Source organism: Acomys russatus, chromosome 2, assembly GCF_903995435.1.
Source record: "Acomys russatus chromosome 2, mAcoRus1.1, whole genome shotgun sequence".
In the NCBI taxonomy this organism is placed as follows: domain Eukaryota; kingdom Metazoa; phylum Chordata; class Mammalia; order Rodentia; family Muridae; genus Acomys; species Acomys russatus.
The window spans coordinates 34,058,255-34,076,909 of NC_067138.1; the positions used below are offsets into that span (position 1 = coordinate 34,058,255).

The 18,655-nt window shown below is 41.8% G+C and overlaps 1 protein-coding gene across 5 annotated transcripts in view; it reads right to left on the reverse strand.

Moving 5' to 3' along the window:
• Positions 1–18,655, reverse strand: part of Asph (aspartate beta-hydroxylase) — a 210,404-nt gene that overhangs the window by 143,404 nt on the left and 48,345 nt on the right. For 3 of the 5 annotated variants that reach the window (XM_051160067.1, XM_051160081.1, XM_051160089.1), the window contains 2 exons: positions 8,543–8,584; positions 5,863–6,409 (listed from right to left, as the gene is read on the reverse strand). The exons of 1 other annotated variant lie outside the window; for it this stretch is intronic. In XM_051160067.1, the coding sequence (XP_051016024.1) occupies positions 6,060–6,409; positions 8,543–8,584 (392 nt within the window). In that variant the 3' untranslated portion in view covers positions 5,863–6,059. Of the gene's footprint in view, positions 1–5,862; positions 6,410–8,542; positions 8,585–16,123; positions 16,383–18,655 lie in introns of those variants that run through there. One more of the 5 variants, XM_051160075.1, reaches the window with a different exon arrangement.

Genomic DNA, 18,655 nt, shown 5'->3' on the forward strand with positions numbered 1-18,655 from the left:
GGATCTCACCTCTAGCAACTGCGCCCCCTTCCGGAATACCTTTGGTGTAACGCACACCTAACAACAGGAACAGTTAAAAAATGCAGGCACCGTAATTTTTTTCTCTTCTAAAAGTCTCCAATTATGTTAAATGGCCTAAAAACTTCAGCTAGCCAGGCACAATGATACACGCCTTTAATCCCAGCACTCGGGGAAGCAGAGGAAGGTGAATCTCTCTGAGGCTAGTCCAGTGCAGCCAAGACGACACAGAGAAACCCTGTCTCAAAAAACCAAAGGGGGGGGGGGAAACTTTCAGCTTATTTACTGTGCATATTCCCTATTCAGCAAGCAAACACTGTCAATAGACTACCGGCAACTGGCCACGTACTGCGCAAGTCACAGTCTGAGCTGGACATGGCGGCTATGGCACAGTGGCAAGCAGGACAGGACAGCTATGGCACAGTGGCAAGCTGGACAGGGCACCTATGACACAGAGGTGAGTTGGACACAGAGGCTATGGCCCAGTGGCCAGCCACCCAGGTGAGCCAAACACTATAAGTGCATATGTGGCAGCTAGGCTGGGTCCTACACAGGGTGTTCGCAGCAGAGGGGACAGGCACAGAAGTATTACATGTACTTTCTTTTTCTGCCTCGGCCCTTCCTACCTTCACAGCATTTCCCTATGGGGCCTCCATGAACCTGACGGCCTGTCTCCCTGAGGCTCCATCAAATCGGTGGCACACTGCAGACTCCCAGGGGTGTGTGACCAGTGAGTCGGTGAGTGAGAAATACTGCTGCAGCATGTGTTTAGAAGACACCACTATCACAAACAACAAAAGCTTTTAAATGGACCTTACCGACACAAACCGCCTGCAGAAATGAACTCCAATGAAAAAAACTCAAGCCAAATTAAAAAACAAACAAACAAACAAACAAAAAACCCTCTAGCTTATGTGGTTATATCCCTGGGCAAATGGAAGGGGAAGGACTTGGGACCAGAGTTTACCACTGAGGATGTATCTCTCAAACTTTTCATGGAGCCTGGGGTGGCGGTACACAACCACCATCTCAGAAGGTTAAGGTTAAAGGAGAGGATGGAAGATCAAGAGCAGCCTGAGGCACAGGGAGATGACAGCCTGCAGGGCAACTTCGTGAGATTCTGTCTCAAAACCAAAACAAAAGGAACGAAGGACTAGCTTTTGTCTGGCACGAGGAAAGCCTGCATGAATGCCCTATACCTTGAAAACAATAGTTTTTTGTGAAAATACAACTGCCATGTAATACATACTCCTTCCTAAGAATCAAAATGTTCTCTTCACATAGACCAGGAAGAAATGCAAAACTCACAATAAAGCATACATTTATCATATATTAACATTCTCTCATGCTCTTTCACTGTCTGAAACTCCTGCAGGTTGAGAGGCAGGGAGGGATCTCTGCCGCGTGGCTTCTTCCTGAAAAATATCCATCCTGGCCAGTGTATTGGGGCAGAGGCAAACAAGGAAGGAGGCAAGAACTGGAAACTGGCCCACATCCTGGCAGCCTGGGGTGCAGTGGAAGGGCAGTGTGGACATGTCACCTGCCTAGAGCCTCATCACTTCCCCCAGTGAAAGGAATTTCCTTCCAGGGAGCCCGTCTGTGTTCCTTCACGAAAGCTGAACCAGTGGACACAGCACACGGCTCTCAGCAACTGTAACAACCCTACCCCCCATCTATATGGTTTTGCCTGACCAGGAATGCATGACGCTGTCTGAGGAAGAAAACAACGTTCAGGAAAGGTCTAGAGAGATGGGCATGGAGGCCCAAGGTTTTAGTAACCACCCAGCCTCATTCTCCTACTCCTCACAATGGCAGGAGACATGACAGCTGTTTATGTGAGCTAACTGGAATGCACTTACCACCTGCATCCAAGAGTATCCAGAAGAGCATCCCTAAGTACGGGCAAACACCCAAACATGGTCCCACCTCCTGAAGAACAATAAGAAATAGCCTTTCCATAGTAACACAGTAACTGACATGCGCTGAACTAGGCACAGGTGATTGAATGTTTTCACTGACAACCCCTAAGAGCACAGAGTTGCCTGGTGGGAAAATGTGTCCTGGGTACAAAACTTAGATTTTTTTTTTTTTAAACATGTGGCTGACCGAAGGTCTCCAGCTCTTTCAAATCCTGTTTCCTTGTCACAGTCACAGTACATAGAGAGAGAACTGAACAGTCTTGGGCCTCACACACAAGGCCTTCATTAGTATTTTCTCCTGCCCTCTAGAACTCGGGGGGGGGGGGGGGGGGGGGGGGGGGGGGCGGGAGGCGGGGATGTATGGATCCAGCTGAACCCTTCAGGAAGACATGTGTACTGCAAAGAACTGAGGACTTGAACACTCATCTCACAACCTGTGGACGGAAGGAGAAATAGGAACCCTTGCTACCGTGTCTCTCTCTAGCCCTCACTGACATCCCAAGGGTCCCTTATCAGCAGTGTTCTGTGGAATAAAGGATACCTGAGGCGCCAAGAGCCTGGCAGCTGGTCACACGTGGGCAGCTACTGCTGGTTCTTGCAGCAACTCTGACACAGGTGTCAGAACCAACCAACAAATAAGAAAAACAACCACTGCCATGGTGTGCGTTGTGATGTGATAATGCACGGCATCAAAAAAACCGTGCTTGTTTATTCCCTTTCTCTCGTTCGATGAAAACACAGAAGGAGCATTTTTAGCCCCCACAGGGCTCAGAACTACAGAGGGTACAGGCCTGGGGAGCAAAGCAGGCTCTGCCATACCATGCTCCCCGAGAACTTGGAGGATTCACTCAGCTCTGCAGGGCAATACAAGCACCTACACTTACTCCCTTGAGTCTGATTAGACAAGGGAAGGCAGCCACAAAGTAAAACTGAAGAAACCGATTAGAAGCGCTGTTAAACACAATGCAGTTCAGAGACTACCACAGGCAAAGGAAGTGGTGACAAGTTGAAGACACGACGCTTTGAGAGAATATCATCTGAATGTTATAAGATGGGGAAAAAAAATGATTCTTAGCAAAACTGATGGGCATGAAAGTATTTTTATAAGGCCATCTTTAAGGGTATCCAATGTAATTAATCTCCAAAGTTTAAAAAAAGTTAATGCAATAATGTCATTTTAATTAACAGCATTATCTCAGAAAATGTAAAATGTTAGAGATGTGACAAAACTGCCATATTTAATTTTGATTTTCAAGTGTGTCCACAAAACTCTTGACTGCCAGCCACAGAGCATCATAGGCTGTGTTTAGCTGATCTCTTTCTAGGGCAACCTTAGGATTTAATTATCCTCAGGTAGAAATATGGTGAAAAGCAATTACCAGATGAATAAAAGTGAGTTTATCAGAGGAAAGACAGGATTTTAAACCTCAATCACCACCAAGGTTTATTTTGTTTTTTGGATGAGGCTCAACTGTGCTTTTTAACTGGAGTTTTGGTGCTAATACATTGGCCCAGAGGGAAACTCCAAGAAAATCCAGTTTAACCATTTGTATCCTGGAGAAAAAGAAGAGACTGGCAGAGAAGAGAAGGGGAGAATAAACCAAGTACCAATTCACAAGCATTCCCAAAAAAGTAAAGTGCTTAGTAACAGTTCAGTATTTCTGCTGGGTAATGAGCCCGTGACCTCCCGTGGGCTGTGAGCTCTTTCAATTCCTGAGTGCTGCTGTTCAAAGGAAAAAGTATTTCTAGATCTAAAAAAGCTTACAGCACCTCCCCGGAGTACAAACAATGCTCACCTGCTCATGCTGGTCCAGTTCCTAAAACCCTCTCACTGCCTAGCATACAGCACTTCCATACTTGATACCCATTTGCCACTGACCTTCATAGCCAAAGTAAAAGTATAAAATGCCACCACTAAATGCTTTGCCCTCCTCTGCAAAGTGAAGGAAAGTCACTTGTGGGAAAAACATTAAATTTGTTTGCAAGCAATTTTAAAAAAGTAAAGCATGTATCTCACAGAAAAATCAAGCACCAGAATACATCTGCAGACACTCTGCTGTGCATGGCAGGTTTGCCATTTCACTTATCCTCGAAAGTGACAGTTCTCAGGTGTCCCCTAAGCCCCTTTGTGAGTGGAATAGGTCACTTACTCATTGCCAACCTCAAACCCCTGTTTAAAAACCCAAATGGTCTAAAAAGAATGTTTAACAGATTCTCCCAGGGAGGTTCTTCTCACCAGAACCCTCCAGAAAACTAAAGCAATGTCTCCCAGGGCTGCAGGAGTTTCCCTGTATACCTTGTGGTTTTATCTTGCAAGGAATAAAATGGGCCAAATCTGCAGAGCCAAGATTTTGGAAATCGAACTAGGTAAAATCTTACATCGCAGATCTGAACTGGAGAAGCCATGAATCTGAGGCTACAGTGGATGGAGCCACTGACCCCTGGTTTTGTATGTAAGTGGTTTGGTGTTTGAAGATGACAAAATTAAATCAAAACAAAACCAAAAAGCACAAGATCATCATTAACCAACACAAAGAATCAAGTCACCAGTGTGTAATTCCTTGAGGCCTTAGTGTTTAGTCTAAGAATATAACAGAGATCTTGGTATATGCTCAGAAGTCTCCTTTGATGATTCCCTTGTGTGAGCTGAGATGTCTCACAGTTCAGTGTTTAGGTGTTTATAAGCAGCAAAATCTGCTGATTTAAAAAAAAAAAAAACCTGTTTGTTCAGAAATATATTTAATACTCTTCTGGGTTTTATTACGTTTTAAACTAAGCCAAAACTTTTCTATTTTTAAGCTCTTCATAGAAAAAGTACCAATTGTTTTTAAAAATAATAATCTTCCTGATGACGGTTTTATTCTATTATCAAGTTACTTTTATTTTATTACTACTATTATTATTTTTATTTTTATTATTTGATCGAGACATAGCCCACACTGGCCTCCCTATGTAGCCAAGGATGACCTCAAACTCCTCATCCTCCAGCCTCCATCTCCCAAGTGTTGGGATTACAAGCATGAGACACCACACCTGGCTCAGATTCTTTAGTCACCATGTAACCTAAAGATACAGACCAGCACACACCATGTATAGAAATGTCCTCTCGTTAAGATTTCCTTTATTAATTGCTTATGACGAGCTAAAAACTTTGACCTCAAAATTTGTGGCTCCTTGGACATGGTAAATGATGATACAAACATGAGAACATATGTCATCTAACCACAACTGAAAACTAGTGTATCATACAAAGACTGCAGAAGCCAACGCCTGCTGATGATTCCGTCTATAAAGCTAGCAAAAGCACATCTGGAAATGCTCTCCTAGACAAAACTCTACTTCCTGACAACACAAAGGACTCAGAATGATGTGTCCAGGATGGTGTGAACAGGGGTCTCTGGGTTTTTGTGGTTGATTTTTTTCTTTTTTAATGTAATGGATGGAAGGGGTAAAAACAGGAAGATAGGTAGGAAAGGGAGGGGTGACTTAGGAGGTCTAAGGGGGCAGGGAGGTAAGAGACAAGGTGTAAGGCTGGGGGTGCTGAACCTTGACAGAAAAATGGGAGAGACGGGGGTAGAAAGAAAAAAGAACTTGGAAGGAGCCTAAAGGGGGAAAGGCCTATGAAAGCAGAGGGAGGGACTCCCAAGACAGGGAGCCTGGGGCTGCCGCCACAGGAAAGCTGGGAGTTGGGGAGAACCAGGTATAATAAGCAGTGAGGAAGTAGAAAGGGAAGACCCTGCCTCACTGTGGACCTCCCTGCACAGAAATATTACTCAAATCTCCAGTCTTTCTGTCTTACTCCAATGGGAGTATTTAACATATTAATAAAACCATTACAATTTATATTATACACATATTTAATCTGAATACATGGTCAGTATCTCAATAAAAATAAAAGTTATTACATTTTATAACACTTGGAAACTTTCTTTTCTTTTTAAACTTGGAAAACATGACAAAGTACATTTGTTTCACAGAATTTACTTACTGAGCACCAATAAACACACTCCATGGCTAATATGTATCCTCCTCCCCAATCAGAGCAAAACTAGATTTTCTCTGCCCTTCAGCAGCAAACTGGAGTCAAGCACGTCCCTGTTGCTGGGTGGGGAGGACATGCCTTCAGTTCTTTTTCTTTGGGTTATTTTCCTTCACTGCGTGAGCGTGGCCAGGCGGGCTTCTTCCTTTCCTGTCACCTGTATCTCTGGAAGCCACTTTACTGGGAACAGCCTTCGTCTCTGTCGCTTTTTTCCAATTGTCCTTGGACTTAGCACTTCGGTCCTGGTTGGCTTTCTCCTTTTCTCTGTCTTTCTTACCTCCAGGAGATGCTTTCTGGGATGTGTGTGACTCAGCTCTCTTCTTCCCTTTCCTTCCGTCCTCCTCCTCCTTCTTTCCCCTTTTTCTCTCCTCAGCCTTGCGAGGCGCAGCTTTCTCTCTTTCCTTCTTGAGCTCTTCTTTGGTGGGTTCTTTAACTTTCAGGTTTTCCAATTAAAGGAGAAAACGTTTACTGGTGATACCTCTTACATCACAGAGGGGCATCTTAAAGGTAAAGTCCTGCTGTGCTCCCTCCCCACCCACTAGAATGTTCTCATGACAAGTTACTCTACAAGTTCAAATGTTGTCTAGAAATAGATACAAACCTCTATAAAATATTAGCTAGGAAAGGAATTCTGGGACTATCTCATCTTATTTTTTCCAGCTTAAATACGGTTTGACTTATGTTTATGCAGGCTGACTTGCAACATTAAGGAGGCGAAACCATCCAAAAGGGCAGCGAGGGGTTAACTCCTAACTAGAAGGTTGTAAGTAAAGAAACACAGGCAGCATGAAAACACAGTTTAACTTATTTTTATACAAAGGTAACCAAAAACTTTCAAGTTGAACAAAGCATCATGTCCTTTACAGTGATATTTACAGGCCTTGAGAAAAAGGTGCAAAAATAACTTAAATATCATTTAATTCTTGGCAACACACACACAAAAATCCGCATATGTAAATTTTAAAATTCATTATCTCTAACATTTATAATGGCAAACTGAATTTTTTTTTTTTTATGCTTACAAACTACTTCATAAAATTAGTATTCCTTTCTTTAAGTATATTTCCCTGTTAATTTATGGGAAGCCACACAAGTCAGGGTACACATCCTCCAGGCTCTTAGGGAGAGAGAACAATTAAATGGAAAGTACAGATACTTCCAAATCTCAGATAAAATACTGTTCTCATGCTACATTTTATAATGTTTAACGAACAGTTAGCAAAAGCTTTGCAGGTCAATTCCTGCTCTCATCGGGAAATATGAGGGGTTCTTGCTGTATAATGCAGCATTTAAGCAATCACAAACAAAATGGAAGTTCTAAATAATAAAATATGAGGTATGCTTGCTCTAGCCAAATGTATCTAAAATTCATATTACACAAAGGGTATTCAAGGTGGACTTGGGGTGTGTGGTGCTCATAAAGGATACTACCATCTCTCTACACAGTCTGGCTAAAGTTGGATTAACAAAAAAAAAAATTCATTGAACTCCTACAAAAATACAGGTTCACACTCATATAGAACCATCTGCAATCTGCATCACACTTCACGGTTCTTCACAGAGCAACAGAAAAGAGCATAGCAAAACAGTAAAATGCTTGCACACTGCTGTCAGGCCTTAGTGGGCACTGTATTTTTATTTTTTAAATTTATCTTTAATGTTTAAACTGCCTAAGACTACAATTTATTGGCAATTTAGTTCAACATTCCTTAAATAAGAATAAGATGATAAAAAAAATTATTTTCTTCTGGGGAATTATTTTGGTTAAATAATGGTTAAAAATAAAAATTTTTCATCCTAAAATTGAAAATGCAAATTAAAAATTCTGTATATCCCACAGCAAAAGCCTTATAAATTAATGAATTGAATGCACACAAGTTTACAAATATGCCAAGCACTTCCACACAAAAAACTGTCCCCAGATTTTTAAAGAAAGTCATGCATACCTTCCATGCCCCTCCCCCTAGAGAACATCAATGTTTTTATGTAAGGATACATGGGCTGTAATAATGCCAGGTTAGTCTACACATGATATCACACAAGAATAGCAATCTTAATGTATTAGAATATCAAACACAGCAAATTCTACACTAACAATTCAGTGCTCTAAGCTATAAGATCACATTAGCTTTTACTGTCCTTTACACAGCGTCCTCTCAGCCTTGGCAGAAATGAAATCAATTGCTGGTGGATTCACCATTGTAGAGTTCCTTTTTTTTTTTTTTTTTTTTTAATTAGACCAAGGGAGGTATCAGGCAGCAGGGTAAGATATGCATATGTAAATTTAACAGGCACATTCCAACAAATGTAGTCATCTATGTTGATAAACTCTTAATCTACAGGCTGTTAGGAAGATATGGTAACATGGAAAGGAAATTAATGAAAATTACAGGCTAGCTAGCAAAAGTCTGCAATTTAGTCTTCAAAAGGCTATTCATAACAGAAAGTGTGCCCAAATCAAAAGGTGGTATTATTAGCTGTGGCAGCATTTCCATCAGAAACGTCATGCACCATCAAGCATAAACTTGGTTCACTAGGGGCCGCTTGACAAAATGGAAAATAATACCTTTAGCCTTAGTTTTCCTCTTGGCTAACCCACCAGCTCCTTCTGTTGGTATTTACAAGATAAAAAGAGGTTATGAAGACAAACTGTAGAGGAAATAAAAATTCAGTACCTATAAATTAAATTGATGTTTCTATGAAACAAATTAAAGTGCTTAAGTTCACCATTCAAAGGACAGTAAACAAGCATCGGCCATAAACATAATATTAAGATTTCAATAAATATAGTCTTAAGAGGAGAGCAGTGTAACTTAACCTACGGACCAGTCAGCATTATAATGTGCATTAGACCTTCAGGACTCTGTGGCTTTGCCACTTTCACTGCCAGGACCTCTCTGTGCAGGCAGTAGACTTCTCAAACCATACATGATCTATGTACAGGACTGGGCCCTCATTTTCCTACAGCAAAAATTCTCATTGCATTTTAACCTTTGAACAAGCACTGCTTGTCGCTATCCTTTCACACTTAATGGTATAAAGTCACAAAAGCGAACAATACATTATTATGTGAGTCATACTTACTTAAAAAACTTTCCAATTGCTTTGTATTTTCACTCTTAGAAAATCAAAGTTCTGATAACCTGATTCTTTCTGACCCTGTAAACAACATCAATACTCTACGATTGCAGCATATTCTTCCAGCAGGGACATCTCACTCAATTGATTTTCCTTTTCTACTTCCCACTAACATAAATGTTACTTTATATTCACATATAAAATTGGCAAGCTTTCTAAAGTGACAGTCTCAGCTACTAATCTTGGGTGGATCAGGTAGGAGACACCGTTCTCACCATGGGAGAGGGAGGGGTTTATAACTGATCCCCCAATAGCTACGACTGGGGAGGATCAAACAGAAGCCCCTAAGCCTGAGGTGTACCCATACTACAAACCACAATACAATGTTGTTTTAAAGAATTCTGTTTCTCCAAACTTCAATGACAATCCCACTTCTAGAAATGAGATGTTTTCTTGTCCACATCCTCCACTCTTTAACAGCCTCCCTTTCTCTACTTGTAGTCAACTGTGCCCTTAAAATGAGATAGCCCATCTGAAAATGGTCATTTATTACAGTTAAAATGATGCCATTATCATTCTAGAGTGGGAAAGTTTGAATAAATGCTGTCACTGGCTGAACTCAAAAGAAGATGAAAGGATGGAGGGGGAGAGGGAAGGGTGACTAGCTAACTGCTCTCTGTGCCTCTCTCTGTCCAATCACCTGAAGTTCACAGGAGACCAAACAACAGCATTAGATGAACAATTAGTTTCCAAAGGTAAAACTTGACTCACTCTTTAAAACATGATCAATAACAGTGTACCGCTGTGTAACAAATAGTGTCAGGGAGCACTGGCTAACAAGTTTAATTAATTCAAAATAAAATACCAAGCCTATGTTTGTAACACTAGCCATTAAATATGTGAGCACTTTTTAATGTATAAAAGAAATGAGAAGATAGCATCTACAGTCTTGTACTTCCACTAAAATGTAAGGTGGGGGGAAAAAATCAATCTACTCCTCACACTCACTCACTAGAACCTAAATGAGCTACCCTGAGGAAATGCCAAAGTTTAAAACTTAATCCCCAACATCCCAGAATGCTATATTAGCACCAGGGCAGTAAAACTTCAAGAAAGAATGTAGCACTTAAAACATAAGATTTGGTGAAAGGCTTCAAAGTGATACAAACTATCCAAATACAACAAGCATCCTACAGTTCCAAGCACCCATTTAAGCTACTTTTTTGAGGCAACACACACACACACACACACACACACAGACACATACACACACACTGACAACTACAACATTTAGTTTCTAAGGAAAAAGAATGGACAAGAGCGAGCTAAGCCCTTGGGAAATAAAAAATTAACAGATGAGGCCCCTGAGTAGCAACAGAGGAAAAGCAGGATCAGGAAAACTGACTTCTAAAAGTCAGAGCAGGGCAGGATAGAAGCATGCACACTGCTAAGCAGGGTGGGTTCTTGCCACCTGAGCCACTTCAGGTTGGTCTTTCCAGCAGATGGCACTGAAAAGAAAGACAAGCCCAAAACCCAAGTTCAGGAGGGTCTCCCTTACCTTATCAGGAAAAGCAACCCAACAGACAACTCTCAAGATGAAGCAGACAAGGAGTGGAGTGTGAAGTGTTTATCTAAATGTGTGTGCTTTGGAGAGTAGAGGGTGTGACAGAAGTGACTGCAAGAAGGAAGCCGCTGAGCTACTGGGAGAATTATGGGGGGATGGGCTGGGGATGACTAAAGAAAGTCATACTATAAAAACTAGCATACTATAAAAATGTCTGAAGAAGAAGTAATGGTTTGAAAGAAATTCTATGATGAAAAGAAGTATTATAAAGACAGGAATCAATGAAACCAAAGTCAGGGTCCACCAGGAAAAAAAAAAAGGCAGAAAAGAACATCACATCTGCAGAGGGACACAAAGACCTTAGAAGGCAGAGGGGCTTGGATAAGGATATAAAGGAAATGGCAGCAAGCAGAAAGGTCATAGGGTCACAGACCTAAGGCCCTCCCTTTTATTTGTTTTGCCTCTGGCTGCTATGGATTCAGTGTGAAACATCAAAGTCTTCACTTTCTCCTTTTCTCTCTTTACTCCCAAGGGTAGTGCCCCGGGACAAAAAGAACTCTGTTAAACAATTAAAGACACCAATGCTACTTGCAACAGTGTGACAGTTTCCAAGGGAGGCTGAGAAAACTCTCCAGTGGAAAGGGAAACCTATTTTGTATCCACCTGGGTGTAAAGAGTACTAACAGTGGCCATCCCTACTTACACCGCAGCCTTGATGGAAACATTAAGAGAATGTACAACAACAAAAATAATCCCAATTCCTCCCTCTCCCCACATCACCCCATCAGTCACTGTATATTGACTACGGTGGTGTTTATGATGACTGCTGTTTGCACATGTAATGACTGGGAAAATCTTTAACAGAAATAAAAAAAAAAAAAATCTTATGTTCTTCACTTAGAACTACCTAATTTACTCTTGGAAACTGTCACAGAGACATTATCACAAACACATTTTTAAAATGTAATACCCTCTATGATGTTGAAATGTGTTAATAATTAAGCCAGTAGCTGGATCCACAGTTTTACCGTGTGCAGCACCACAGGACTTTAGGAGATGGGTACTATTATGACATCCAAGAGGCTCCTTCAGGCTACAGGTCCTTCCTGCTGTCACCTGGTCACTCTCACTCTCCCTGAAGAGACCAAGGTCACTATTTGAGTCTCAGCCTCTCCCAGATTATTCACTTTCTCAACCCCAACTACACAAAACAGAACTTGGCTGCCCAGCTGCTGTCAAGTTTTAGTGAAATGCATGCAGAGACTTTGCATCTGTTTCGTTTTTTAAGAGCTTGGCCACCAGATGTGGTGGTGCACTCCTTTAATCCCAGCACTCGGGAGGCAGAGGCAGGTGGATGGCTGTGAGTTCAAGGCCAGCCTGGTCTACAAAGCAAGTCCAGGACAGCCAAGGCTACACAGAAAAATCCTGTCTCAAACAAACAAACAACAACAAGAAACAAAAACAAAACAAAAAAACACAAAGGAAAAAAAAATACTTAGGGGCTGGAGAGACGACTCTTCCAAAGGTCCTGAGTTCAATTCCCCACAACTACATGATATTTTAAATTTTTCTTTTTTGCCAGCAAGGAAAGCTAAAAACTCACCAACTCAGTAATACTGCGGGGCTTTCTTAAACCCCCCTGGTAGTTTAATTAACATATGAAGACTTGTACATAGTTTAAAGCTGTTGGCCTTTTGCTGGGGCACTCTCTCAGCTACTACTAACTTATCCTGACTTACCTGCCGTACGGACTCTCCTTGCCTCTTCCTACTCTGTCCAACTCCCTTCTGCTCTCTTCCTCAAGCCTGCCCTCCTCTATCCTGGCCTGCACCCTTGCCTGTCTGGAAGGCCTACTCCACCAAGGACCTCCTGTCCCAGCTCTGGGCCTTACACAAAAGGCCACATTCCACCCTGAACGAATCAGCAACAAGACAACCCCAGACTATCTCTAATGGGTTGCCCTTTGGCAGGTGAGGCTGGACAATCATTTACAAACAGAAAGCCTGGGATGGGCCCTAGAAATGACAATACCAAAATCCTGCCAGAGCTTAACAACTGAAAATACGGGGACACGCCTTGTAATGGGAGGGAGGGTCATCCCAACAGCAGTAAGATGGGTGGGTGAAAGAGGAGAATCAGAGTCCAGAGCTAAATGGCTGACTGGCTCCCATCTAGAAACCAGGTTTGTATGAAAGCAGACTCAAGCATGCTAGTGAGTGAGTGGGAGGGAAGACCACTGGAGGTCCCGGGTTAGCACTGCCAATCCACTGAGTACATTTCAAAATGCCACTTCTCTTGAGGGGAGGGTGTCCAAAAAGCAAATTTTTATTATCATTTCTTTTTTTGAAAAGAAGAATTCTTCAGTGTTTTAGTATACAATAGACAAACATCAGCAAGCGAATGACTCCCATTAATGGATGTCACGTGTAGGACTCAGTATTGAAGAATCAAACAGAACCAAAGACCCCACCTCCTAGGTTCAAGTAGTCCTCAAGAGGGTATGGCAGGTTTACTTCAGCAAATATAAGAAAAATACAGTATGCTCGCCCTATTAACCAATATATGAACATAAATTCACTGAATTCCTTGTTCAGTGTACCAATATGCATCATGATTAATAAAATTCCATATCCCACACCATAGAAAGCTTGTTTTATGTGTTACAGAGCAAGCCCAGTCTTCTGAAGAAAGAGCCATGAGTAGTGATCTCCTTGAGACCCTGCCCAGCAATAACAGAAGCAGCAGGGCAGGGTCTGTGTCTGCTTCCACGGTCCCATAAAGTGGCCAATATTCAAAGAGCTGGGGAAACACCGTAGTTAGAATAACTAGAGGTAAATGCAAACCAACTAGGGTTCAAACACAGAAAAGGCTTTTCTTACGTGTCTGGACTGGGCTGTGCAAGGCAGGGGGCAAATTGAAAGACTCAAGTGTGAGATGAGCAAGCAGGACCAGCTAGCACCCCATCCTGTGTGTGGCTTCTGCGGGATCCACAGGCAGCACACTGGCAGTTAGTAAAGTCAGCTCCTAGAAAACACTCCTACAGTCCCATCATTCACACTCCAAGGGAAAGAGCAGCCGAAAGTAGCCAAGGAGTGACCCGGAATCTCCAGCTCCGGTTCCCAGGAGAAGTGGCACAGCACACGAGCAGCTCAGGAGCACATGAGCACACAACAGCTTTGAGAGCCAATGCTACCTTGACTGCACAGCACAGGCCAATTTTTTAGGTGATCAAAACTGAAATCATAGAGCTAATACAATAATTTACAACTCTGTAACTCAATAAACACTCATATAAACAGAATACAAAGTTGCCTTTCAATGAAGGCCCATAAGCTTAAGACATGAGTGAAGAAAGCATCTTATGAAACAAAATTTACAAAATAAACCCTTAGCAAAATCACAACTTAGATATCTTAATAACACTTAACAAAAGTTATGTTTTCCTTAAGACTACATTTTTGCCAATAATTTTATTCTTTTTCATAGACACACACACACACACACACACACACAAAGCCATAGACATAAGTTGAAGGAAGTCACAGAAGTAAGGGGTTCATCAGCTGCCTGTATTTTATCATCACGAAAGGTTTGTCAAATGGCCTCTTCTGAGCCCATTGTTTTACAGTTGGGAAAATGGGCATAATTAATTTCTGTACATAAAATGTGTATTAGTATCATGACAATACAATACCTGATAAGAAATTAATTACAAACATTCTTAAACAGCAATTTAATTATTCACTTCGGACTAAAACCATCCACAGTTAGTAGTCACGACACATGAACAAGATTGCTTTGAGAAACACTCCTCAGCCATCTGAGTAAATGGCTTTTATTGAGTGTGTAGGACAGAAAATTGTAAATTTAATACTAATAACCTTTGATTACTTCATGGTATTCAAATTCAAAATGAATTAGGGCATGATCATGAGGGGAACTAAAATAACTGAGAAGGGTCATGAAAGACTGCTCATTTTACTGCTCCGTGAAGGGCTTGGTTAAAATGCTGTATACTGCAGTATTAAACACTCTGACCAAGGCCCCACTAACAGAGGAAAATGTACAGCTTGAAAACAAAAATGAGAAAAATGGAAAGCATGGAAGTTTTGGGAAATCCTGGTCCATGAGTGGCACGGGCAACCACATACAAAAGTAGCGACAGCTAAGAGAGGCAACCCCTGTGTTCTGATTTCAGGAATTGTGTGTGCTTCAGCCAGCATTTTATAATCACAAACCAAAAGGGTGAACAAAGGGGTGAACGAATGTAGTGTGTAAAAACAAAGACTACTTGAAAATGATACTAGAATTAAAGTGTCTAAGACACCAGTGTATTATAGTTTAAAATGCATGAGGACTCAAAGCTGAGCAGAATTTTAAGAGACTCTCAAAGGGAACTAACCATCCTGACAGTCCTTCAAAGAAAAGAAAGACTGAATCTCTAAGGTGGCACTCTACTCCATTCTAAGAGCGGTCACTGGGGAAGCAAATAAGAATTTCTCAGAAACGGATTCATACACAGCTAGCTATTAACTGATTTTGTATTATGGAAGCAAATTCAGTGTTAAAACCTAAGTCAAAGCTATTGCTATGTTTCTAGTTGAGAAAAAATTTTCTGCTAAAAGCAAAGGACTACTTTAATAAATTTAATTGATAAACCTAAATATTATATTATCTGTAATCCCCAAGTTAATAGGTAATAAGTTAGTAAAAAATGGAAAAAGACTAATTCAGGATGGATTGTTTTAATATGTACATTATGCAAGACGCCGTTCACACTTTCCCTCTTTTATAATATGCTTACCTAAAGAAATTTACAAATTACCTTATCTAGATCAATATTTAAAAATGAAAGTGAAAATAAATACTGATTTCAGAAATAGACATATTCAGAAATATGTTAGTAGTATTTGAATTCAGAAACTTCACTACCCTAAGGCAAAAACATGGGGTTATTTCTAAATTATCTCAAAAGCACCATTAATACAAAATTTTAATATGTTTGTAGGAACTTATGTGACAAGTCAATTAACCTAAAGAAATTACAGATTAAACGTATCACTTCTTAAAGCGCTTTCACTATACAGCAGGCAAGTTCAAGATCAGAGGAGTATTAACTTATTAGTCATGCCAGAACCATTTTTAGAATCACTTCCATTAGAATTATCATTAGAGCGTTAGAAAGACAAGCATGAAGGGTTAAATAAAACACCATTTCCAATTTAGTTCAGGGAATACAGAAATTGAAATAAAATGATACAGAAACCAATTATACTACCAAGAACATCATTTCCAATGCACTTAGTGAACAGCGACAGAAATGAGGAACGCCACTTCTTTCTAGACGTGAGGGAGCCAAGCGAGGGACTAGCTAAGTGGCTGTACTGGGCAGAATCACGCGGTTGACATTTATCTGAAGTCACAACTGCCCCACCGCAGGTTGAGCCCTGCATAAGCAAAGGGGGGAGGAGGAGGCTGCTCCGTTTTATGACCCAGTGATTTTAGTCCCTGAATCAAAGTTACTGGTTATGCAAATCCAAAATGACACAGGTCTTTCCCTGAACCCCTTCGTTCTGCGACGTACCATCAACATCATCTGCAGTCTCGCTTTCTTCTTCTTCCTCTTCTAGCATTTCAAAAGGAGTCATTATATCATAGAGAAATGAGAGGAAACCATAAAACCAATCTGAACTCTCCTCCGCTAAAATATTAAGGACTTCCTCAAGAGAATCAATATTTTCATTACTGCCATCTTTGGTCAGGCCTACATAAGAATAAAGGAAGAGAGAAAGAGAAAACAAGAAGAGGAGTTAGGTGGAAAACAATTAAGCTCAGGACGAGCGATCTCAAAAGGGAGGTGCATCTCGGTCACAGACTTACAGAAAGGCAACAGAAAATAAAGAAATCTGTTAGGAAGCACACCTCCAAATCAAGTCTCAGTTCACGCCCCCAGCCCCACACCCCCCCCCCCATCCCAGACCTCACGCCCCTCCCAGCTCATCAGAAGCAGGTGGTATCCCCAAACCCTGTAGACAGTGACAGGAAAAGTGACACCAGAGAGCAAGGTAGATGCACACTGATGAACCAGAGCTGATCATAAGGCCTGGAGTGAACTGAGTGCCCAGGGGCATGCAAGCCAGTGAGTTATAGCCCACCACATCTCAGCTGTAGTTCCCATCTCAGAATGTAATTCATACATGCGATACATAATTCATATCAAACACCTAAACTGGTTAGTGATCTAACACTCCCACAACTGACTCATGGCCCTGTAAATCAAAATGAGCTGCTAGCAATCTTCTCTGCCTACCTTCTGAGGAAGGCTCTAGCAGCCAGCTGCCCTGGGGGCATCCGTGACTCCTTCCTCCCCTTGGCCATAAAAAAAGAAGTTCTTATCTTATTGCAAAGACCCTTGATGTCTGCTGTGTTCTAAGTACTGCGATGCTGCCAAACAGGGCCCTCTGAATAGCAGAACTAAAGATGTAAATTATCATGGCTTTCTCCTGTGGAGAAGTGACCTGGGGTTCGGAAAGTCCCTTAAGATACCCAATCAGCCTGGTGGTGGTAGTGCACGCCTTTAATCCCAACACTCGGGAGGCAGAGGCAGGTGGACCGCTGTGAGTTCGAGGCTAGCCTGGTCTACAAAGGGAGTCCAGGACAGCCAAGGCTACACAGAGAGACCCTGTCTCAAACAACCAAAATAAATACATTTTAAAAAAAAAAAGAAAAAGCTATCCAATCAGTGGGCCTCACATTGAAAGGCCCTGCAGTTTGAGGAAGAACTCTGAGCAAGAGCACCTAAGAGCCCTTCCCTTTGTAGCCGAAGCCTGGTCGTGTCAGGACATTTACAGCACATGGCTTCTCCATGTAACCCAACTACCAGCAATACTGACACACAAGAGAGGACAGAATCCTGACTCGTTGGAGGTGAAAAGATTACGGTGAATTTCTCTGTTTCTGTCAATAGAAGAGCCAGTTTCCATATGTGACTGGAGGGGAGAGCCACAAACTACAGTAGGTATTTGGGTTGTTTTTGTTTTGTTTTGTATAATTCTAACAGACGTTTTTTATTAAGTTATTTGAAACATTGTTTTGTTGTTGTTATTGTTTGTTTGTTTTAATTCCTTCACTTTACATCCTGATTGTAGCCCCCTCCCTCATCGCCTCCGGGTCTCATGCTCCCTCCCTCCCCCAGTCCTCAGAAAAGAGAGCCCTCCTCCCCTAACCTCTGACCTCAGCCTATCAAGTCTCATCTGGACTGCCTGTATCCTCTTCCTCCGTGGCCTGGCAAGGCCGCCCCTGGCAAGGGGTAAGTGACCAACTTGTGGTGGACCTAGATCCTCTGCTCAGATGTAGTAGATAGACAGCACAGTCTCCTTGTGGGTCCCATAATATGGGGAGAGAGGACTACTTCTGATGTTTAATTGTTTTTTGACAAGCCCCGGGTGTTTTTCATTTCAGTCTCTAAATGCTATGAACAGAGATCTGCATTTCTACCCATGGACTGTGGGAACGACTCTTCTCCCCAGCTTAAATGCTACCACTATGTATTTAGAGAAAACATTTGTTTTATTTCCTTTTCCATTGTGCTCCATGTGTGTTACACCACTACATATAAAATCTGAAGCTTCTGTGCTCCAGTACAGCACGTGGAACTGAGCAACAAACATCTGGACAGTAACCTTCCTTAACAGCCTGTAGTTGTGTGTGTGTGTGTGTGTGTGTGTGTGTGTGTGTGTGTGTGTGTGATCATACACTTCTGGGTGTGCATATGTGGTAGTCAGAAGTTCATGACCCAGGACTGAGCCGGGGAGGCCTTGAGGTGCCCAGTGCTTTTGCATTGAATGTGGGAGTACAGGAGGTCCCAGGAGACCACCAATTAGGCAAGCCCCAAGGTTCTCCTGTCTCCACTTCCTGATGACGAATGAGCCGCTGCACCTGGAAGGATTCAGACTCGGGTCCTTACGCCTGTGCTGCAAGAATTTTACCAACCAATCCATCTCAAAAGCTATATCTATAGTTCTTAAAACTGGAGAA